Raw genomic sequence first — 24,771 nt, 5'->3', positions numbered from 1 at the left:
CCCCCCCCACCGGCGCATTCCCTGCGAGTCTGGGAAACTTGTCGTATCGAGAAAATATCCAAAATACGATGTTTTTACGGTGCATACACTGCACTGTGCATAGGTATAACGCAAATAACAACTGCAGGTTGGGTGAAAATGTAGCACGAGTTCCTGGGGTAGATTCACGCTACTTCACCTCGTTATATCCCACGTAACTTGCATAAAGCTCGTTATGCAATGTTACCTGCGCTTTAACAGTGACTCCCAATTACATCAGTACAATGCACTCTTTTTCCCCAATTTTTTTTCTAATTACTTTTATTTCCTTCAGCTTTTACGGGCGCAACTTGGCTTTTTGTGAGAATCACTCTAATTTGGAGAGTCGACATTCCGGAGTTTTAGTGGTAATTGCCGAGTCTCAGTAGGGTTATTATTAAAAGAGGAGAGTCACGAAGTTGTTGGTCCATTTGGGAGATCGTTTTCAGTCAATTTTTAGTTTATGAGAGATGTTACTGTTGAATGACAGAATTGCGACGGGTTTTTCATTTATCTCAGGAACGTGGAAACTTTCCAATAATTGATGAAGCTAAACCCACAGATGTTTGAGGTAAATAAATGTTATTTGCGTCAGATAAAGGAATTTATTTGAATGGCTCCATTAGTTAGGGTTGAAATTAATGAATTGACATGTAATAGTACTTCATTTGGAATAAATGAATTATTTATTTCGTGGAGTTGAAATATTTGCCCTGAAACAAATATACACTGTTAGAAAAAAATTGAAATTCTATGGACGGCTTAGTAATCATTGCCAAGGAAACGACATTGAATTCGATTTAAAGAGGACACCATCGTGAAATTTCAAATTCAATGGAATTCCAGATGTTTAAACTGCAAGAAGGCGAAGAATCATTCCTTCAATTTTCAATCAAAGCATGAATATTTAGCACCAAATTGTACTGAATTTTCATTGAATTTGAAGTTCAAGAATTTATTTACCTAAACCTGCCTGAAATTTACAGTTTCAAATGATTTTTTCGTCAAATTATGAATTTTACATCACGAAATGCCTTGAAAATTCCGAAACTATCGCTTGATAAAATTTCCAAGGAATAAATCTTTGAAATAATTAGAGAAATTTCCAATAAATACTTTTATTCGAAAATGCGTTATCTTTCAATACGGAGAAGAAGGTTAGAGAAAAATTACAGAAATTGTTCCAGTGAACGTAAACAATTGTTCAATATTGCGTATAATCTTTCCGTAACGGAGAATGTTTTTTTACCCACCGCGTTCTGTAAAATTTCGCTTCCATTCGTTCCCATGACATTCAGATGGGTATAAGAAAAAAAATACCCTACAGGTGTGGGAAATTTTACTCTACAGGAGGATAATTGTTGCATCCATGGACGTGTTTTTTTTTACCGAACCAATGGTAAAATATCCTACCGGTGTAACATACCGGTATTTTTTCATTGAATTACATTTCGCTCCACGATTACCTTCCGAACAGTAAAATTTCCCCCGATTTTCTACGTAATTTCTATCCACCTTGTCTCTCTGTGTACACATATTATTTTCCCCCTCCTCGTTATACGGGGTATTTAGATAGACATTGAATAGATTGCCCAAACGCGAAAGCTTCCCAGCTATTCAATTTTCATCCCTGCCATGAAACAAGATCAACTTACGTGGAAGAACGCCTTTGACGCTCCCCGAACGAAACTCGTTACACATGTTTAAACGAATTACCACCGAAAAATGGTGTTTGATGTTTTTTGATTACGTATCTTCGGAAATTAAATAAAAGTGTTGACAGTCTCCACTGGGCAATTGAATTGCCATAGGCAAGCCCTCCATTTCCAATTTCCTCCCCCAATGTATTGGGGTTCAACCCAATGCCTAATTGACAAATTGTTTCACGAGCTACGATCGAACGAAAATTATTGCTCACCCGTGGTTTACCCGTACAACGTTTTATTCAAGTATTTCCACATTGTTTCCATGACATTTTTTTTTCTTTTAACATTGCTTTTCGCTTTGAAAGAGAACGACGAGGAAAAAAATTCAAGAGTGGAAAATTGTTGGGCGTAGAACTGAGCGAGAAATACGAGACTCTGGAAAATGCAAAGAGACAAGAACAGAAACTTGAGAGGATGGGGGGAGGTGATGGGTGAGAGATGACAAAGAGACGAGCAAGTTTTGTGTTTAGTGCACGTGAAGACGTTTTATCCTATCCACAGCAGTAGTGCAGCCTCTTCGGTTTCCCTCGGTGCAACTTTTCTGTCGGTATTTGGAAATAATGGAAGGGAGAGGTTCGAGTTTCGCCTGTCTCTGTGCTCAAGTAAAAATTGATTTTCATTGTTTACCAATAGTTTTTAGTTTCGAGGTATAGACGAGTGAGGTTTTTATCGTAGGATTTTTTTTCTACTCCTGCATTATATCTTCGCCGAGGTGTTCGGGCGCTTCGCACTGATACAATTGTCGCTTCCGTCTATTCTCAACGCGCAGAGCGATTCAATTCAATCGTTCTTTCAGATTACAAATTGGTGGTAGCAATAGAGAGAATGCCGAGGTTGCGAGTTGTCCGTGGTGGGTGGCTGATGGAGAGAATGGAGGGAAAATAGAAGAGGAGAGAGAGAGAGAGAGAGAGAGAGAGCACAACAGCAACGCGGAGGGGGGGGGGGAGAATGAAGAAAGGAGAATGTATAAAAGACCCGGGCTTGTTCTTTTCGCTGCTATCAAACGTGCGCTGTCGGGTGAACATGAATACTCGTCTATATCGTTTCATCGGCTTAGCAGAGTAACGGAAATTTTACCTTCTCTCCTCCTACCTGTCTTTGTCGGCATTGAATTCAAAAGGGAGAGAGATCAGAAAGACGGAAACATGGAAATTGAATGACTTCAAATGCATGATATCCAGGAATACATAGGCTGAAAGTAATGAAACGTCGTAAAATTATCGATTCAGTAAATTCATTTTAAAAAAATACACTGATGTGTAAATGATTGCACGTGAATTTCGTTTTATATCATGTTTTTAATTTAAATAAAATTGCTATAAAACTGTGTTTTATTGTCCATTAAATTCCATTAAGGCATGCTCGAGTAGAAACAATTAAATAACCTAAAAATAAAAATTTATGTGTACATGTATATAGGCGTCTCTTTTGTTGAATGGAAATGGGAGTAGGGATGAAGGGGATGTGGAGAGGGATGGGGATGGGGTGTGGCGTATAAATTCAAAATGCACGTATGTATCGTAAGATTGATGAGAACGGAATAGTGGAATGAAAACCTCTGTAATGAACGAGGATTCGATCTTCCCACGGAGCAGTGAAAGTGAAGTAACCCAGGTAGATTAGTTCACGTGTCGGCCAAACACTTTGGCCTATCGTTCTTTCTCTGTTCACTTTATCGTCTCTTTCTGCACAATGATTCCTCCGTCACTCTGAGGTTTTGTCTTTTATTCACGAGTTAACGTCCTTACCGCGCGCGCCCTCGCCACAGTTGCGACAACACACGGCCAATACTGCTCAAGGTAGCTCATTGTTTCCGATGAAGGGAGGGATTGAATCGTTTTGCAGGCACAGAATGCGATAACTGTTGCCTACTTGTTGTTTTGTTGTTCACCCAAAGGTCGATCTTGAGGTTGGCCAACTCTTCGTCGGGAGTGTGCAGCTGATGGGCGGTAAAAGAGGAAATTTTCTTTCATTATTATTAAAATGTGCTAAAGATATGATTCTCAGGACGTTAACAAATTGAAGTATGCGTTCAGACGTGATTTTATAGGTCATCGTAATATCGACGTCAATTTATTTTGAAGAGCGAAAAAGGGCGATATAAATCGTTCCCACAATATTTCTCATAAAATCGCACAACGTGTAATCATGATCTCATAATTTTAACCTCTCGCAGAATAAAATTAGAGAAAAAAGTCGATGAAGAATAAGACAAATATGAGGATCGTGACTCGGATTAATCACAACAAATTTGTTTCAGCGACACAATTTATAACATTTTTTTTTCCCTCTTCATTACGCTCTTACAAATTGAAGTTTGAAATCATCGTGTTACAGCTACTATTGCATTAGATTTCACGTCACGTTGTCCCGAGCAATTACCGATTACAATTGGCATTTAAAGCATTTCGAATATATATTGTTTGGATGAGTTGACACGAAATCCTCGACATTTCATAAATCAGCCACGATGCTAACCCCAATTTTATCCACACTTATTCGGTCGTTTCGCTGTGTAACTCCTCCATGAATTAGTAATGAGGTCGAGTTTCAGGAGTTCATGCAGTTCGCTCAATAAATTTTTCCATTCTTCTATAGTTTGGCACCCGTCGATATTTCTTTTCACGAGTTCAATCTTAAATACACCCGGATGCTTTTATGAAAATTGATTGGTCGAATTATAATACGTGAATAAAAACAAAATGATTGAAAATAGGAGGGAGAAAAATTCACACCGCCTTAAAACAGGGGAGAAAAGGATTGGGATGGGGACAATTGAATTGGTACGATGGAGTTTAATAGCCCCTATTGAAGTTGCCCGATGGTCGTTGAAGATCCAGACGTGGGGTACCCTCGTAAGTAACCTGGGCGCTAAATCCATGCTTCCAATCTGCCGTATAACGAACAATTTGCGTGCGTCCGTCCGGAAGTTGAACCCGGTATTCTCCTCTCGTCACATCCCCATCGCTAATCGCATTATGCGAATAGTCGTTACCAAAGGCATCCTCTTTCACAGCGTAATTGAAATCAAATGGCATGCCAGGCTCATGATGATGATCATGCTATCAACAATAAAAACGGTGAAAATTTTAAATAAATATTTTCATGCTAATGACAATTCACCTTGCGCCAGCCGTAAAATCACATTATTATTCCCGCAATTATTCATGTAATTATATGCAATAGAGAAATGAATGGAAAGAAAAATATTTATATAAAAAAACATTTCTGACGCCCGTGTGACTGTAAAAAACAATCGTTGTGTGGGCGGCTAACAATTCAACGCCTGGGAAATAGCCATTGTATATTCTCTTTTAATACTTTTTTCCCCCCCTCCTCCTCATCCAGTTGGCATAGTTTCATTCGCATTTCTGCGTCATGTGAGATATGGAGAGAAAAAAATAAATAAAAAAGACGAAAAAAAAAAATTATAATTTTCCTCTTATTACTTCAGCACACCGGAACTCAACTCTGGATGTCGCGTCGCACCCAGTAGCTGTTATTGTACGCACACGAGAGGCACTCATGTACAATGTAGAAATGGCGTTGGGCTTCAACAGTGAGAGCGAGTATTATCTTGGTATCATGGTATTAAAGCGCAAAACGACTGGCGCAGTCTGCCACTCGAGATTGTCAAATGAAATTAACTCCCACCTTGGCCATAGTAATACCATCACACGACTCTAGGCACATAACCCCGGGATTTTCTATTCTCCACGAAGACAGCGAGCAAAGTTACCTACGTGTTTAGTTGCACAGAAGTTGCATACATACTGTTATGTGTATGTGTATGTACAGGATTGCCTGTCTGGCCTCAAAGTATACTAAATTTATCTCACTATGGAAACAAGGGTAGCAGTACACCACATTTGAGTGTTGTGTAAAGATCATTTGCGTAGGAAATTTACTTACTCCAGGTGGCACAGTGTTTCCATTATTGCCGGACGGTTGGCCGGTATAATCCGGAAAACCTGGTGTTGGTCGAATGCCGGGCCCTGGATATCCCGTGGGTCGTTGGGATGGCGTTGGAAAAACCGGTGTTGGACGTGTACCGGGGCTTGGATAGCCTGGTCTACTGGTTGGTGGCGTTGGCCGGGCTGGACCCGTTGGGAAGGTCGGCGGTGGTCTTGATGGACCGGTGGGAAATGTACCTCTTGATGGGGGAAATGATGGCGTTGGTCGCGGTGAAAATGGAACTGATGGGGTGTTGTAGTCGTAACCCTTCGTTGGATCGGGTGGTAAATAAGTGTTGCGACGAGTTCCCGGTGGTAAATCACTGAGGACACTGCCCACCGTCACGCAGAGGAGATACAACTGGGGGGGATAATTATCATGAATTCTTAATGCAATTGAAGCTTCGTATTTTGTTTTTAATCAGGATAATAGTAGGATTGTGATGGCAGGAAAAATTACGGGGCAAAATGTAAGTGATGCGAAATGCTCGTTCGGGAATTTATTTGGAAGTATTTCGGAATAATTTGAAGGGAAGAATGCGTTCTTTCTATTGAGTTCGGGAAATTTTATGGGGCGAAATGTTATTTTTACGGGTTGACACGTAGTTCCTGTGGTATTTTTTCTGCAACTTCCTTTTTTTAACCATCTCGAAATATTACAGTTATGGTGAATTGTGAGATCATTATGTTACATGTAAGATTGAATGAAGACACTTCATTATTTTTTAATTTTTTCAACTTTGAGATTTTCTTACGTAAAATAATTTGGAATAAGTCTAAATGTTGAACATTGTTAATGTATTATTATTCCATTATCCAACATGATTGTAATATTTGGAGGTGGACTTTGACCACATGGAAATGACTAGCCTGGAAAAATACGCTCTTAAAATAATAAATTATCCCTGCCCTACGGGGTTAGCGCACCCCGGCGCCCGGTGCCCCGGTGCCCGGTGGTGGGCAGGCTTAGCTTTGGGAAGCTGAGCAGCGCTGAGCGTGGTCACTAGATAGATGGGTGACCGCGCGGGAAGCAACATTGTTTAGAAAAACTGAAAAGAACATTTGGGAAAAACAAATATGCGGAATAAAAAACGGGATGAAGGAATAAGAAACCGTAAAAACCGAGAGGTATACGGTGAAAATGGAAAATGGAATAATAATTATCCCAAGAAAATGGTTCCTTGGCATAAGCATTTTTTTTTCTCAGTGTGCAAACAAAATTGACATTTCAGTGCACTTTTCAAGAGACGCAGAAAGACCAGAATTTTTCCAACTCTGTTGAATTTTCAATTAATTGAAAATTCAAGAATATTTACACAGAACAGCTGAATTGGAATTTACAGTTTCAGACAATGAATACAGTTTCAATTAAAATTGTAACATTTCAGTTACAGCAGCCAGAAAATTCAGGTTCAAACCTTTCAGACAGTCACTAGGTAAAAATTCACAAAAAGTGAACCGGAAATTGCAATCAACAATATTTGCCAGTGTATGTTATTAATTTTCAGTAGAAATGTTTGGTGAATGAATAAAAAAATTTCCAATAAAGAGTTCCATTTAATTCCGCTGCCTCAGCTCTCTGGGTTCATTATTTTTGAACTCATCGTTGCGCCGTATATTTAATGGACGTTGAATAAATTATATTCAATGCATATACTTTTTTTATCCTCCAAAATGGTGTAAATAGAAAAGCTATTGCTAATTTCGGAAAATCCAGAGGAAGTGCGATGAGAAAAACTCAATTAGAATTCTATGCAGTTGATTTATAGAACTGCTCTGAGTGCACAAGATATATTATGCACCCCCCAGAGACATGAAAGATTCATTAGGAGAGATTGAATAATCATGTCTAGGGAATCGCTTATTTCGAATGAAAATCGATTAGTACGAGAAGAATTCACATTTATCTCATCAACTGTTCGTCGAAATACCTAATTTATATTTGATGGGATCAAGACACAGCATGTCTACCACATATTTATTACGAAATACAAAAAGGTAATGCATCAGGGAAAGAGATACGCAGCCAGATGTCATGTTAAATGAGTTTTATTACTATCCATATGTTTTTCCCCCTGTTTCCTACTCGTGACCGAGAGAGTGTCTTTACGTTCGAAGTGGGAATGGCTCGTTAGGAAAAGGTACTCACTATGAACATGAAAGAATACGTGGCGCGTGTAAATGACAACGTTGTTGTTTGTAATTGGGTCGAGGGCTTGAAGGGCTCTTTTACACGCGCCATCAAACAAGATTCTGGGCCGACCAATTGGTTTCAACGATGAAATTGTGAAACTATCTGTTAATTTTATTTTTTCCATTTTCCCCGTTGTTATCATTTTTTTTATATTTCTGGGATATACACTGGAATACTTTACAGTCGGTTGAACGAATGAACCGGGTAATGGCACGGTCACTGCGTAACATCAGCCTCGATTTTTTTTTTACGTTTCACTTTTTATTTGCATTTTTTCTCCTGTACCTTACTCCCTTTTCACAACGTACTTTCATCAAACCTTCTGACAGTTGATATTTTCCGCTTTTTTTCAGCAATATTTTTTCCCCTGTGTATATACCCGTTCGTACGGAGCGGGTATGCAGTTTATGGTTGACACGCGTATATTTTCATTTGACTATCTGATGGCTTATTCATTCGGCGGATAGAACGTTTATCTGTGAGTGGCCGATGAATTATTTGTCTCGTAAAACTGGCTCGCTACAATAGGCACGTCCATCTTTACCTTACCTATGACTAATGGATGTCGTAAAGCGATTTTTTCCATCGGTTAGTTCGCTTGCAGCAGAAAACCTAGAGGGTGCCGTAATTGACACATCGCAATAATTCAACTGCGGGGGGATGGTTTTTGATAGTCGGCTGTCTTGAGATGAGATCATGGTACCATCTGCAGACTTCACCCCGGATGCTGATTGACGAAGTAAACTTGCAGAAAATAATGAAAATCGGTTGTCTCCGGATCCACAGTAATGGTTTGTTTGAATGAAATGAACTTATTTTGTGTAAAATTAATGGATTTAGAAAAATAGGTGGAAGATGAACAGTTCTTTGGTTATGAACAAATGTTTTCTTGATCCAACCACAGACAGAGCTTTTATTTGAGCCGCATTTGACCCTAAGTTTCCTATATTTTACAATGATTTTATTATCTAAATTTTGTAGGTCTGAATTTTAATCTCGATATTGAACCGTTAGAAAAAATTTAAAATATCTGAAGAAATTAGAAAGTTTACTTTTGGAGGAAGATCGATGAAATAATTTCAAAATTGCAATTTTTGAAAATTACGAGCATGTTCTATAAATAATTTATAAACAATCGATTTTATGCTTAAAAAAATTGGGTTTCCGAAAGTTTAAACAATTCCAATTATTTATTTATAAACAACTGAAATGACGCTGAATATTCATGATTTTTTTTTTAATTTTCTCGCCCAATTTAATTGACAAATTTGATAATTGAAAATGGTTAAATCTATAGTGTCGTCTGTAACAAACTGTAAAAGATACTACGATATCCTTAAAATTGAAATCTTTGTTCAGACAGCGAACCAAACGTTGTTATTAACATTTAAGCATCCTTCATTTAGATCAAGTAAATCCTTCATGCGACTTCACTAAAGAATTTATCTAGAATGAATGAAGCGTATTAAATTTTAATTTCGTTGAATGAACAGACGAATTTTGAAGGAAGCATTGTATTCAATTTAAATGCGTGATACCTCTCGTTGTACAGTTTTGATTATGAATTATCACAAACAGAGAAAAAAGTCTATTGAAAATCACCCCCAAATTTGAGCAATCGTGTAGCATATCAATCATCCAGCTATTTTCCCCAGAACGCTATTAAACAAACAGTAACTCTAGAAGAAATTACAATATTTCAGAGGATAATTACAGTATTTTGTGAAATTTTTGCTCCAAACATCACAATATTCACTGGAATGATGTTAAGAATGACTAAAAGTCTAATAAACCACTCGATTGCTGAAATTGAAGATTAATCTACAACAAACTGCTCCCCCCCAGAACATCGCCTCCATAATCGGCGCTAAAATGAAGAGGATTCCACAATGGCCAGAGAATTCCCCTCGATCCAATACTACCGAGTAATTTCGATAATTAATTGGATGAATAACTTCATTGGCCAACTTTTTCCATTTCCGTCATTGCTTGTAAGAGCGCATTGTGTCAGACCATTGTGGATTCCTCCTCAGTGTAAGCAAGAGCCACTCGATAGCCGGAGTACCCCAAGTAATTTACTCGGCGTGTCGTTTGCCGCTGAAATAACTCTTCTCTGCTTCTATAAATATTATCATTTTATTACCGACTGCTAGCATGACTGTGCCCACCCCCGCCGCCTGTCAGGAAAAAAACCGTAGGAGAAATGAGACAGGAGGGGAAAAAAAAGTTATAGGCCTTTTCATTACACCGTAGTGCGGCAGCAAAGAACGAAAAGGAAAGATAAACTAATATCGTAATAACAGATACTAATCGTGTCAAGTATTATAATTTACAACTGATATTGCAGCTCTCCAAGGCATCTTGGATTTTGAAATCTCAATTATCCTAATTATATCGAGCGTTGTGTGACGTTAATATTCACCAAGTTGTATGAAAACTCGTTGAGTGATAATATGACAAGGTAACAAGTATCTACACCCATCAAAGGTTATCAACTGCATGTATAATACTCCTCATAATTCATAGTCTCTCCCATCGATTAATTAACTTCACTCTAGTACATCTTTACTCACTCCCTTTACAACTACAACACTCGACTATTTAATTTTCTCCCCCCAGAGCTATCGTATCTCCAATTGTCAATCTACCACTGTTATTGAATTCTAAATGTGAAGTTGATGAACACAAGGAAATAAGTGGCAATGCCAGAGTATGGGAGATCCAGAGTATTTTCAACTTGACGGAGAAAGGAAGCGAGACAGAGAGAGAGATATAGGCATTGCATCACCTTTCATCGGATAGTTGACTCGAATTCTTCAGCCCCACTTAGATGTGACCTATTGAGGTCTCACACAGTGCACCTAGAGAATCTGCACTCACACCTCACCTCCCCTCTGTGTGACTACAGCCGTTACCCCCTTTCCTCTCCTCCTCATTCACNCCCCCTTTCCTCTCCTCCTCATTCCCCCCCCCCCCCCCCCACTCGCTCGTTCCCGTTCGTAAAGGTATCCACCGATGGAATAGAACGCGTTCTTTGAATATAACGATCCCCTGAACCTTTTGATCTCGACTCAGATGTAAAGAATTCACCCCTCCGTTCTTTCAATTTTCAACGCCTTTGCTCTCACACATTCTCACCCCCCATCGCTCTATTTATTGTTTTCTTTCTCCCATCATTTCTGATCGACAGTGAAAGAGAAGAAATGAAAGAGTGTTCGCTTCTTTTTGAAGAGCAGAAAGTGATAATGATTTGCTATTTATCGATGGATTTGTTGATAGGGGCGGGTGGGGTAAAACGGACACTTTAGACTTTTTTTTAAATATTCATAACTCAGAAACAAATTGATCAATTAGCTCAGTTTAGGCTCATCACAAAGGGAAAGAATTGTTCTTTGCATTGAAAAGAAAATTATTCAATTTTATCAACATTTCAACCCCTCATTAACTTTTAAAGAAAAGTCAGAAGTGTCCGTTTTACCCCAACCTCCCCTATGTGTGGAGGTACACTTGTTTCTATCAGTGGCGAATGCTCCGGTTAGTCACGGTAGAGAGAAGAATGTTAGGAAGGTGTAATATCAGCGCTTGTTGTCGAATACACGGTATTTCAAACAATCGGGTGATTCAGTGAATTCGAGCACTCAGGGACAGATAGCCGAGTCACAGGACACATTCTGCGGGACAATTGATGCGGATGATTGAACGTACCTGTATACGAAACATTGTGCTATCCCTTTAGGATTTTCGGTGCCTTCCGTCTTTCTGTGAAAAGGCTCCAATGAATTGTTTGGGGGGGGGGGGCTCAGTCTTTGCCCGTTTGGTTTACCTTCCCTTCGATTTTCACTCACAAGTTTACCAACTAAACGCGAACAGTGTCTTGTGACAATGTTGTAAGGACGAGCAAAGGACGTGCATACAACTGAATAAGTTGAAACTGTTTTGAATGAATATGCATGTGCAAGCCGTTGGTTAATACCGTAACGGTTAGTATGCTACTACTTGAAGACACGGTACGGTAACTGTTCGCCAATGCCAGCAAGTTCCGTTTATATAGCGTTGAGCCTAATAAGATGAACCTTCGAGGAGTCAGGAGGCAAGTCACCAAGAACTGGAGAAGGAGGTAAAGAAGCTACAAAGACGAAGAGGTGAGGACCCCCAACCCAACCGCACAGGCCTCTCAAAAGGCGATAGAGGGGCGACTACTCCCTATTGCCTTGTCGTTGTCGTCACTGAGGCCGAACCTGCTGGAGGACGTTTTCTATACATGTCCGGGGAGAGGGCAGTGTTGCATTACACTCTTGATACGGTTTTTTATAGTCGATTCCGTCCGACTTTCGTGCAATGAACGGGCAAATTTTTGAATCTCGCTTCGATGGGGAAATAAAAGTTGGGAAAAATGCGAGACGAAGAGTGAAGTTTTCTTCGCTGGCTCCCGGAAAGTTCCTAGATGGGAGGGTAAGTTGTCCTGAAACTGTAATATTTACTCGGAGTTGCATTGAAGAATACGCCAGTGAATGTGAATAATTACTCAAGCTGTAGCATCTTTTCTGTAAAATTTCACTTTCGTCTAGGGCCAGAAAAAAAATACACAGCACGGAGCAAAAAGTTGGAGAAAAAGTGCCAAAGAAGTTCAGTAATTGTGGAGCGCAATCCATTTCTACGGCTTTTCACTCTATATCGGAGCAAAAAGTGCGAGACGAATTGTAAATTTTTATTCGTTGTCTCGGGAAAATTTACTAAACGTGAGCAGTGTTAAAAAAATTTGATTGACTTTTCCGGAAAAGATTTTGAATTCGATTTAATGAGGAACAAATCAATGGAATTTCAATTTTTTCTGAACATTCCCAATTTTTAAGCCTGAATTTTCCTGATTTTTCATCAATTTTCCTGGAATAATTAAATTAAAATTGACAGTTCCCGCGGGTTTTTCCGCGAAATTATGAATTTTCAATGACAAAATTGCTTGATATTTCAGTGGATACGTTACTTGTTAGCAATTCCCGAAAGCTTTTGACAGTGAGGGTAATTTGTACCAAAACTGTAAAATTTACCATTTATGCCATCAAAAATTATCCCGTGAACGTTAATAATTGCTCAATATTGCGTAATTATTTACACATGTGCAGGAATTTGTTTGTGACGGAAAATAATTTTGTTTACCAAACGGGGTTAAAATTACGCTTTCGTCTGTCCCTATTTCCTTTATATCGAAGCCAAAAAAATGCCCTACCGGTGCGGGAAGTTTTGTGGAGATGATTTTTTTACCTAACGAATCGTCAGATATCCTCCGCAAATTTTTTTTTTATGAAATCACATTTCACGCCGTTCCGATTACCTTCGTCCCGCAAAATTTACCGAGATTTTCTGAATAACTTTTCTCCAACTTTTCTCTCCACGTGGTTTATACAACTTTTCAAATGAATTTTCATTTGGATATGAGTTTGGTTCATGAAAATCTCATTTTCCATTTAATGAGAGGTGGAACAATGAAAGTCTGGTTTTGCCGGGGTTTGAATGGACTCACTGGCTTATATTGGAAGGTGCGATGTAATATCGGGCGAGACGAAATAGGTTAAAATTTAAATATCGGGTAAATATTGACAAACTGCCGCATCAATCGGGTTGTAAATTGACATTCACGTGCGAGTGAAGTGAGAATTTTTTTCGTCGTCAGTTTTTTTTCAAGTGCAACGGAACGCAGAATAATTTCAGTCAATTAAAACCTCGCTTTGACTTTTCATCCTCGTGCATCAGAACTTTTATGATGGGGGGAACTGGTGCGAAGGGAATAGTTTCTGAGATTCATTTTTTGTTTGGACGAGAAATGTTTGTTGCTTTGAGTGGAAATTGCGACTTTTCGGAAAATGGGGCTAAAAGAAAATGCACGGGTTCTGTTGAATGGCGTAACTATCATTAACTATTCCCACTGCTCGTTAACTATTAATGAATCGTGAGAATAGTTGACAAGCCTCATTAACAGCAACTAAATCCTTCTATCAGTGCAGAATGAACTGCAGTGTAATTCCATCAGATTATCAATGAAAACCTCACTTTGTCTTGCGATCCTGGAGCATTAAGGCTTTTACGTCTCCTGGAAATTTCTATGAAGGGAATAGCTGATGGTTTGTCTCTGCTTGCAGGGGAAATGTTTGCTGATGCTTTGATTGAATGGTCTAACTTTTTGAAAAGTGAAACGAGAGGATTTCAAGTTTGTGCGAGTGAATGAATAACTGGGTGGTCTTGATTCAAATTTTATTCAAGTGGAGTGGAACGCAGAGTAATTTCATTCATTTATCAATTAAAACCTGGCTTTGACCTTTGATACTGAAGCATCGGGCGTTTTACGGTTTATAAAAATTGAAGCGAAGGGAATAGTTCCTGAGAGTTTTTTTTTGCTTGCCAGGAAAATAATTGCCGCTGCTTTGAATTAAAATTGCAACTTTTTGAAAAATGTAAGTGGAGGGAAATGTAGGGGTGATGTGGGTCAACGAATAACTGGCAATGAGTGATGTTGATTCAAATTGAATTCGAGAGCGATTCAAGTGGAACAGAACGTAGAACAATTACATTCACTTGAAAACTCTCTTTGACTCTTCATACTCATCCATGCAGGAATTTTACGTTCTATGAAAACTGGTGCGACAAGAATAGCTTTTGAGATTCCCTTCTTGTTCGCCGGGAAAATGTTTGACGATGCTTGAGCTGGAAATTGTGGCTTTTTGAAAAACAGAGCTGGAGAAAAATATAGGGGTTATGTGGGTCAATGAATAACCAAGTGGTGTTGATTTAAATGTAATTGAGGTCTCTCCGAGTTCCTCTCCCATGCGAATCGCCCACTTGATTCCGATTGAATGGGACTTAAAACTCATATTCATATACATAACTGGTGGTTACAAAATACAATTTTACTCATTTCTATTAATTCTCCGTATTTTCCCGGCCTCTCCATCACATCAGTCTCTTATTTTCCTGCTGATGCAGTGGCCAATTCACCGAGTAAAGCCCTCCGATAATAGACAGCTAAACAAATACCAATAACGAGAAAACTTTCGACATAATTGACAGGAGAAAATTTGAAAACAGCAACATCTCATTCATGTCTCAATTCCCCTCGTCTTGACTCTTGTGAGTAGTTGAAAAACAATTCACTCATGGGATGAGGTCACCATGCAGAAGGGGGAGGAAAGTGCTCGGTTACCCAAACAAAAATTAACCGACGTTTAGAAATGTAGAGGAGTTGAAAAGAGAATACGATGTAACGTACAAAAGGATGAAAGCAACGAGATGAAAAAAAAAAGAAAATGGGATAATAGAGGTTTGAGCGCAACAAAATGCGGAAATGGAAAACTCGGTTCAGAGGCATCAGACGTGACATTAACTATTGATCCAACTGAGAGGTAGGAGTATCACGTATTTGTGTGGCAACGCCGGTGTATTTCACGTGCATTACTCTCTCAACTGTACATCCTGATGTCCGTGGACTGCTATTGATCCGCCAGTATCGCCTTTCTAGGACAGATAATACGAGACCAATCACGTTTTACAGGGAGTCAAATTTTGATAACGCGGAGAGTAAAAATGGAGAAAAATGATGTAGACAATCTCGACAAATTTTACTGTGCGAAAGGTGATTCTGGATCGATATGTAATTCAATTGATATCATATCTTACGATCTGTTCGGCGAAAAAGTCACATCTGTGAATGACACAATTAGTTTTCTGTACAATCAAATTTCACGCAACGGTAGGGTATTTTTTACTGGCCCTGTTGCGAAGGACGGGAGGATGGGCCAAAGGGGAATTGCACGCTGTTGGAAAAAAATTGACATTTTGTGGACAGTCGGCTACGAATTTTTGGGAGAGTGACATTGAGAGTGATTTATGTGGGGAAAATCTTGAAATTTCAGATTTCGAGCAATTAATTAAAAATTCAATAATATATTTACCGGAATTTTCCTGATCTCTATTTATTTTCATGAGTAGGGGGCTTCACCCGCTGCTCGCTTCGCTCGCCGAACCCGGAGGCTTCGCCCCCTCGCTCGCGCTCCACCAATCCCCTCGGGCATGTTTGGTGGATTATACGGAAAATGACCGCCATTTAACCTGTGTATAACCCTCATATAACCCCCATATAACCTCATATCACTCTCATATGAGCGCAATATAACCTGGTGACCCTCATTGTGACCCTTGTGATCCTTATTTCGACCCTTGTGAACCCTGATAATTTTTCTGTTGGTTTAATTTACAAAACTATTACATAGACATCAATTAAACAGAAATTTATAGTTCTCATTCATTTCATCTTATTTCTCCATGAAATTTTGAATTTTCAATGATGAAATTCGGTGAAATTTCAGTGGAGCTAAAATGTGATAAAACTTTCCAAAAAGTGGCCCGAGAATTTCAGCCAAAATATGTTAACAGTACATACCACGTTTGTTAAAATAATTCTTCTCTGTTACAGAAAAATTCCTAGACATTGAGTAATTATTCATGCCACTGGCATAATTTTGCACGGAATTCCGGGTGAATTTTAAATTTCCAGCTGGGAAAAACTCACCGTCCTTTTCGCATTTTTTCCTTAATATAAGGTGAAAAAGATCTAGGAATGAGTTCCACTCCACGATTACTTGATTTGTTTGTTAATTTTTCTCCACTTTTTTATTCTACCCTGACACATGAAATCTTCACAATTTTTATTGTTACGTGTAATACTCAATGCCCGGTGGAACATCAGTGGTAGTGCGCGGTCTTGATAAATTGAAGTGTACTTTCTAGGGATGGGTAAACTGTGATTTTACAAAACCAGGCAGTGATTGTGAGCACGGTATGAGACCGGTTGTTTGAGTGTTACAGAACCATTAAACATTTATCTCAATTTTTTCGATGGAAAAAAACCTCATCGTTCATTCCGTCACGTTGTCGTCATAGCTCTCCTGCGGTTCATCGCATTAACTCGCTTTCCCGCTCGTGGAAGTGTTGGTATTATCGTTCTTCATGCTTCTCACAGTGTGAATGGAAAATCCCTATACTCCAGCCGGCTATTATATCCCCTAACGGCTGAAATATAATGTGCCCTTTACAAATTTATGGAAACTTCCTGCATAATACTTCCACGAGAAGTTTTACGCCAACTTTTGCGATAATAGTTTCAAAGCAGGAAAAAAGGATAATGGGAGAGGGGAAAAAAACAGTGAACCAAAGAGCGCTCTGATACTATGTAATTACCGTCTGTTTAATTCTCCCCCTTCATTACTCTCTGTCCACCGCAGGTCAATTCATGTTGACCCAAAAGCCGGGTTTGATCTATTTTACATCGGTGAAGGTACCTTTTCCGCTACTGTAGAAAATATAATCCCCCTTGAAAAAGTTGATCCACGAACATTGGACAAAGGTCGCTGTGGATTTACCGAGTCACGCGTATTTCTGACAGTGTGCGAGACAGTAACGACACAATTGCAAAAGTCGTTGGGCGACGAACGAGAAACCAACTTCTCGGTAAAACTTTGTGGGACAAAGTTCGCATACCCGAAACTCATTCTCTTTTTTATTTTTTTATTTTTTTTCACAAACCCTAGACGCTTTGTCGCTTGGAGAGAGCGTGAAAATAAAAATTGCTGGCAATTTAAAAACACGTGAAGGTGAAATAAAAAGTTACAAAAAGGGGAGCAGCTCTGACGAGAAAAATAGAAGTGAGGGAGAGGGAATGAATTGTTCGAGGGAATGTGAGATGAGTACGGACACGTTGATCGGGTTATACCTACGAAATTTACGCAATAGGTTGACGGTTAATATGAGGTCTCTCGTGGGAACTGGGGAAGGTAGTTTGAATAATTTTGATGTATATCATGCATCTATCGTGCTGTTGAGGAGAGTGATCAGCAGTAGGATGTGCGTTTGAAATTGAACACTGTTGCACAATCCCTGGATTACGAACGAATAAATTATATTTTAAATAGCAAGTAACACCTATAGGCTGTAAATTACATTGAATGAACCATTTCTATGACATAAAAAATTTTCTCCCCTAGTCATTCTGATCCAATACTCACGAGGCTCATCAAAAGGTCAAGGTATCTACAATTTAATCCGGCCAATTTCTATACACCCACAGAATGCGCTCACTCACTGCCAGATAATCTCCAATAACAAGCGATCGATGAGCAATCAAGTCGCAATACCTCGATACCATCCAAAATGCTGCTTCCTCGGGGTCGTGGCCTCACCCAACCCCCACCACCGGGGCCATTTTTTCATCTCATTCTTCTCCTCTCTACTGTTCTCCACCATTCCCCATTGAACAATTTTTTGGAGGTCATGCGAGAGCTCCTCCATCTACCTTCACCCCCCCCTCGCAATCTCCTTTCCGAACCGAAGAGACCAATTGGAAAACTGAAAAAGTTTCGATACCCTCTGTGACGTCATTCCTAGAGTTTTCACTGAATCCAAGAATGCGCCAGTGTGTGGAGGAGAATTTCCCAGCGAAACTCAATATCCCAAACAAAATAGTCCAAGTAAAAAAAAAACAAATATAAAGTATAAAAGGAGGTAAAGAAAAAGGAAAGAATACAGCGATACGAGAGGAAAATTTGGTTTCGTATACCGGTGAGGCGCGCAAATCGAGGCTCCTTTTCCCCTCCTTTTTTTCCTCCCAGTATCATGCCTTTTCTATATAGTTTCTGGAAGGCGTCGTATAGAAACGAGGATGAGGAAGCCAAGCGGAACGTGTGCAGGATTCGCACGGCTCCTGCATGAATTCAATGAAAGGCTGCAGCGAGTATCGGATCTTCCGTCGAACGATCTCATGTGTCATACGGAGAACGTATATCAGGTATATGTTTGTGTATACACATGGTCGATTCCCCCTTGCCGCGATGATCTCCGCTCGCTCGCATCCCCTCTCGCCCCCCTGCTCTCCTGGTCCCGTCTCGTCCTGGCGCATCCGCGATTGCCGAGGCAGTCGCCTCGACCACACGCGGATGAAAGTGAAAACTTGGCTCTGTTCTCGGCGCAGATGACCTACTGTTTGGCCAAGAATCTAGGCTGCCCCCATCGTGTCGACTGTTGGCGCGCGCTCGGTCCAGCTGCCGTTCCCTCCTCCTCCTCCATTATATTCTGGTGAAGAGCCTATACCCTCTTTCTCTATTAAGTCCACACACCGGCGTGTTCTTTTGTTCTTCAAATGACAGAGTTACTGCTGGCATGACACGTGCCATAATACAAGAATTTTCATAGCCCCATTAAACTCATGAAATTGAGTTTAACAACAGGTTATATCCGTAATTAAACCACTAGACAGCGTGGGGGGTGGCGTTGATAGTTTATGACGCATTACATCATTGATATGAATGTTTTTTCTCCCTGAAATTCACGACGAGAGAGAGAGAATTGCACGAGCACAGACAGTAGCGGCAAAAATCGACGGGATACATTTAAAGTCGCCGGATGTTTCGTCAAAATCCCTTTGTTTTTTTTTCGCCATTACGCAATGCAAAAAACGATCTGACGGCAGAGTGATTTCGTCACAGGGGTGATGAGAACAATTTGATATTGTTCCGGTTGTTTGCTCTCTCTTTAAACATCTCAAACTCGATACACACAAGAACCATGTGTTTTCCTTCGTTTCTTCATTCGTACCAGATTTCCTTCGAGTTGTTGAGTGTAAGATGGGGTTAAAAACGAGGGAAGAAAAGATTTCCCCAGTGTACGAGAAGAAACTGAAACTACTCGTTCGCCTGTGTTCATCATGTTTCGTTGAAAATGGTCGTCTGAAAGCCATGTATATTTATCTCCTGTTGCTGTGGATAGATGACAGAGACAATTACGTGACGACGAGTTGTGTGTCTGTTTGTATGAATTTTTTTTTCAAGTTTTTGGGTAAATTCACCGCGAAGAGGCACCTCAGAGTTATCTAATGTAACCGGCTTTTGCATATCTTAGCAGCCCTCCCTGGGATACGTGTAAGTCAGTCAAGAGAGGAATATTCAAGCGTCTTTTCCTACCTCCCCTCGGTATTTGGCATAGCACTGAGTCTAGAGTGGAATAGCTGAACTGTACACCAATGCAAATTATGTGATATACTGAGTGAGAATGAAGACAGAATGAAGTGACACTGTGGGATGGGAAGGGGGTGGAGAGGAGAGGAAGAGGTGAGTGAGAGCTGAAGAAGCACACTGGAGGGTAGACGACGCGATATTGTGGCTTAGCTGTGTAAGGTCATTCTAGGAGGAAGGTTAAATACGACGAATGAGCGTATACCACAATTTACCTCTACCCCGGGTGATGGTAAACTGGTGAGTGTATTACATGCTGAATGCTCTCGAGTCTTTGAGTCACTTCATGAGCACGATTATGTTTTAGTCCTCCTCAACGGTTTATTTGCGTGTACAAAAAGGGTCTACGTTACGGTTGTGCCTAGATCTAGGTGTGCCCTGTTTAATGTCACGGATGGAGGGCACAAGCCGACCGTACCTCGTTTTTAAAGCATAGTGTACACATCCTCAATGAATTCAATCTCATCTATAAATTCTATCGAATAGTTTCGCAATTGCCACGATATTTAACCCTGCTAATATCGAGGTGCTTTTTCTTTTCGTCTCTTTCGTAGTTTTTTTTTTGCAGAGAATGTCGAAATATCATAGCTGGAGGTTTGTGATTTATCTCAGTGGATTTATTTCTCCGTTCGTGTGGATGCGGGGAATAGAGTGGATTCAGTAGTTCATTAACAGACGAGGGGAGTGAATGATTTTGCCGGGATGACGGATTGGAGTTGATAAATTACGGATGAAACATGGGAAACGAATAGCTTTTTAAGGTGAGAAATTGACGGAGAACTGTGTCTATGTGGTACTCCTTTTTTTTCATTCAAGGAGACTCTGATGGAGGGATGGGCGCGGAGATCTTTGTAGCGCTGCCGCGCCTCAGAGAACTCGACTCGACAGGAATGTGTTTAGTGGGTGGATGTGCACCATTGTGACTGTGGCAAAGCATCCGCAATACTTTAGCATGCAACGCCGTAGACATCCGTACGGCAACGTTGAAATATTCAATAATATTTTTTCAATTGACAGGGGTATGTTTGCCACCTCACAAATCTGTAAAAGCAAAGTTGCGCAGCCATGTTCAAAGGGGTAGAATTAATTCATCACTATTGGAGAGAAGGAGATTTCCATCTCACGCCCTCACTTCCCTCTTACTATTCACAACGTTTCTACCAAATTGGTAACATACGAACACACAGCTTGTTGCGTTTAGCATACTGCGCACGATGGTAGACGCGTTGTGCGAGAAGAGACTACGAAATTTTCGTACATACTGGTGGTATTTCATATCCCCACTGGACATTATGGATAAATGAGTTATGTCGAGGAGTATTTGGAATATTTGCTGTGCGACGGGGTGGTGATCATTGAGATCGGCATTCAGAGATTAGAAGTGTGTGGGCATTTAATTAGTATTGATCCTCGATGCGTGGAGGGAAAAGGTGGAACAAAATTATCTGCACTGGGAGAAAAAATTTGCTCTGCCGAACAATTATATCCACAGCTGCATAACAGAGTAACGTAAGGGCCAAGAGACGGAAATTCTCCTCAAAGTGAGAAGCGAGAAGTAACTATGGAAACAAAAGCTTAAAATTTGAAACTTTTAGGCTGAGGACATTTTTTGACACTTACGTCACTCTGTTATTAAGCTGTTGATATGTCCCGCGTGGGAATATTTCTTGGACTGGAACAGATTTACTTGAGGAAAATTAACCGACTTTATGGAAGTAAATTTTATATCTTTCACAAAAATCAATTGATTTGTCACAAAAATCAAATGATTTATCACAAAAATCAAAAGTTGCTGTGCTGCGCAACAAAAATTCTACTGTTGACGCGTGAAATTTTCCGGACCCATCAAAATAAACTCAAAAATAGATGCATTTTAAAGGAATTGGAAAAATTCACGTGTCAACACCAGAAATTTTATTGTGAAATGCAGGATTTTTCGTGGTAAATCCGAGAAAAATTGCTGTAGCGCACAGCATAAATTCTACTGCTGACACGTGAAATTTTCCGGATCCATCAAAATAAACTCATTTTACCGCCCTGCACAGTAAATTTTCTTATACGGTTTTCACCATAATAATAACGCTTCGCATGCGCAAAACTTCACTTTACATACAGCTGGATGAAAAAAAAAGTGTAACTAACTGGCAGTTACGTTTTCTACCTCACTGCCATTAATCCTCAGTGGTGCGTACCAGTTGCGCAACGGTTGCGCGCTTCAATTAGAGATGCCGCGATAAATGCCGCAAAATCGTGGTAATCTCTCTCGTTTTTTCCCCTCACAGTTTTGCACATTTACATGCCCCCTGTGTACTAGTGATGCCTGCATTAGGCATTCTCCAGGTAAATCTTCCTAGAGTACTCGCCACAAATGGAATATAGAATTGCCATCGAAACGAATATTCCCAGACCCATTCGTTTGATGACGGCTCGAAACTCGAGTGAATCCAGTACTGAGGGTCGTCGGGGATGGCGAGAACCCTTGGGGATTATGCCTGAATTATTAACTCCACAATGGGGAGATTTGTGATGCTGTTGTATCGAATGGTATTCGAGTGATTGAATAGCCAATGCCGCAGTCAGTGAGGGAGCAGTGAAAAAACAATGAGTAGCGAGGAAGAAGAAATAGTTGAGAAAAAAAATATGTCCCGTCAGCGAATCCCGAGGGCGTGAGTTGACCTACTCTGGTCCATGGCCGAGGCGTGGGTTCATGACTGGAGAAGATGTGGCGCAATTACTGCGATGACGAGCGAAGTCAAGAACATTCTTGAACCAGACAGGATAGAAATTTAACAGGGTTGTTGTTTTGGAGCATTGAATTTCGCATCTTTCCATTATATATTTACATAAGGCTACACTGGGGAAAAATTTAATATCTGAAACCCATTTACTTGAGACAAGTAATTTTTCTTCAATCGCTTAATTCTCCCAGGCATCTCCACTCGCGAGCCCCCAGAAAGGTCTCGTGCTTTAAAACATTATTGCAGTTAAGTATAATTTTGTCGTAAATGAACTCATTCAAATCCAGTAGAAGAATCGTCAATCTTCAAGTATTTAGTGTTTTCCGGATTTTTTTATGCACTTCCAATGCTTCGATATGTAATTTATTCATGATGTAACGCGGAGCGATAGCGATAAATGAGAATTTATGCGAGTTCCGTGAAGCGCAGGCATTCTGATTAAATTGCAAATAATTTACTTCATCGATGTAATTGACATTTTCATTGATCATGAGATCAATACTCTGTAGAAACTAGTGTTTAGAGGATTTCTTAATGTAAGACGTGGGACAAAAAATACGTCTTATGACTGAAATTGTAGGTGTCTTGGATTATGAGTGTATTTCCCTCTTTCATCCATATTGATCCGATTGACGTAGCAAAATAAACGGTTTATGACTTTATCATCTTTTAATGACTCATAAGCTTTCATTATCGTGTAATCTTTTTTCTGAGCTTTGCAGCTCAAAAGTTGAAGTTTTTTTCGGAAAATTTGGAAAAATCGCATAATCACGCGCAAGCGCTTCGAATTTCGTAACTTCCGAACTTTGCCAGGATCGCTTGTTTGCAGGGAAGCTTGAAGGAAATGGCAGATAATTTTGAAGCTCGAGGGGTGTTTGTCGGATTATTTCCCGGGAGCGGATCGCGGTCAGTGAGGGTGGACTATTTGAAGTAACAATTTCGAGGCCAAATGGAGAGCTGGTCTGCAATCACTTATAATACGATAAGAGTTTCAAAATTGTCGGATATTTTTTGATACACAGTACAAAAACCGCGATGCTAAAGTTCAGTGTGTGGAGTGAAATATTTTGGGGTTAAAGATCTCCAAGTATTTCGCTCAAGTTAGCAACTTTTATCGAGCAACATTTCAGCTTCCGGAAAACCTCGACATCACTATACTTTTCGGATTGTGATGATTTTGTGACGCAACGCTGAGAGAAGTAAATTATTTTCAATGGCCTAAATCTCGAAATGTTTGCGCTTCACGGAACTCGAATAAATTCTCATTCATCACTATCATTTCATGTTACATCATTACATATCAAACCATTGGAAGCACATAAAAAAAATCATGAGAGCAATAAATACTTGAAGATTGACAATTCCTCTACGTGATTTTAGTGGGTTCATTTACGACTAAATCATACATGAGTACACGAATATTTTAATGCACTTTTTAATATTTTAATGCCCTTTCTCGGACCACGTGAGTTCTGATGCCTGGGAGAATTAAGCGATTGAGAAAAATTGTTTGTCGCAAGTACATATGTTTCAGATATTACAATTTTTTCTCATTGCAATTGCAGCATTCTAGGGAAAAAAGAAATGTAACATTTTTAGTCAGGAAGCTATTCTACCATTCCTTGACTAAGGATTATTTCCATCCTAAACTTGAATATCTTGTATTTAATAAGGAAATATTTAAAAAAAAAATATATATATATATATATATATATATATATATATTTTTTTTTTAAATTTTTTTATATGGAAAAAATTATTAAAAAATAATTTTTTGCATTTATCTGATTGAAAAAATTACTGCATAATTATGAGAAAATTCTATATATTCATTTTCAGAAAAAACAATATCTTCATTTTATGTATCTTCACTTCTAATAACGAAAACGAGATTGAAGGGATTTCAATGAAGACGAAGAGCGCGGGTCCTTTCCCTACTCTCGGGAAGGGATCAATGAAAAAAACGGATAATCGATGCTAGAAAAATCCATCCAACTCCCCCATCTTGATCCCCAGTTTGAATGCTTTGAAAATTTCAAGTACAGCTATCGCTCGAGTGAACCAGATAATTGTCCTTCTCACAGTCTGCATTACGCACTCGACCTGTTT

At 39.6% G+C, this 24,771-nt stretch overlaps 2 protein-coding genes across 2 annotated transcripts in view; both read right to left on the bottom strand.

The window, feature by feature from the left end:
- Nucleotides 1–1,719, bottom strand: part of LOC107041677 (glycine-rich cell wall structural protein 1.8-like) — a 10,169-nt gene extending 8,450 nt beyond the window's left edge. The window contains exon 1 of the mRNA XM_015262709.1: nucleotides 1,674–1,719. Coding sequence (XP_015118195.1) covers nucleotides 1,674–1,719 — 46 coding nt within the window. The remainder of the gene's footprint in view (nucleotides 1–1,673) is intronic.
- Nucleotides 1,720–4,519: 2,800 nt separating this feature from the next.
- On the bottom strand, nucleotides 4,520–11,591 carry LOC107043517 (extensin-like). The gene is made up of 3 exons (XM_015265085.1): nucleotides 11,577–11,591; nucleotides 5,637–6,038; nucleotides 4,520–4,786 (listed from the first exon to the last, which is right to left on the bottom strand). The coding sequence occupies exons 1-3, from the start codon at nucleotides 11,589–11,591 to the stop codon at nucleotides 4,520–4,522; spliced, it is 684 nt and encodes a 227-aa protein (XP_015120571.1).
- Between the last annotated feature and the right edge of the window lie 13,180 nt (nucleotides 11,592–24,771).

Source organism: Diachasma alloeum, unplaced genomic scaffold (assembly GCF_001412515.2).
Source record: "Diachasma alloeum isolate Michigan unplaced genomic scaffold, Dall2.0 Dall_scaffold_00176, whole genome shotgun sequence".
Classification (NCBI taxonomy): domain Eukaryota; kingdom Metazoa; phylum Arthropoda; class Insecta; order Hymenoptera; family Braconidae; genus Diachasma; species Diachasma alloeum.
The sequence above is the reverse complement of the archived record's forward strand: the minus strand, read 5'-3'. Positions and strand labels throughout refer to the sequence as shown.

Coding starts and splice junctions, on each gene's coding strand:
- LOC107043517 (XM_015265085.1), bottom strand. Junction 4,787..5,636: donor GAAACACTGTGCCACCTGGA/GTAAGTAAATTT, acceptor TATTGTTGATAG/CATGATCATCATCATGAGCC.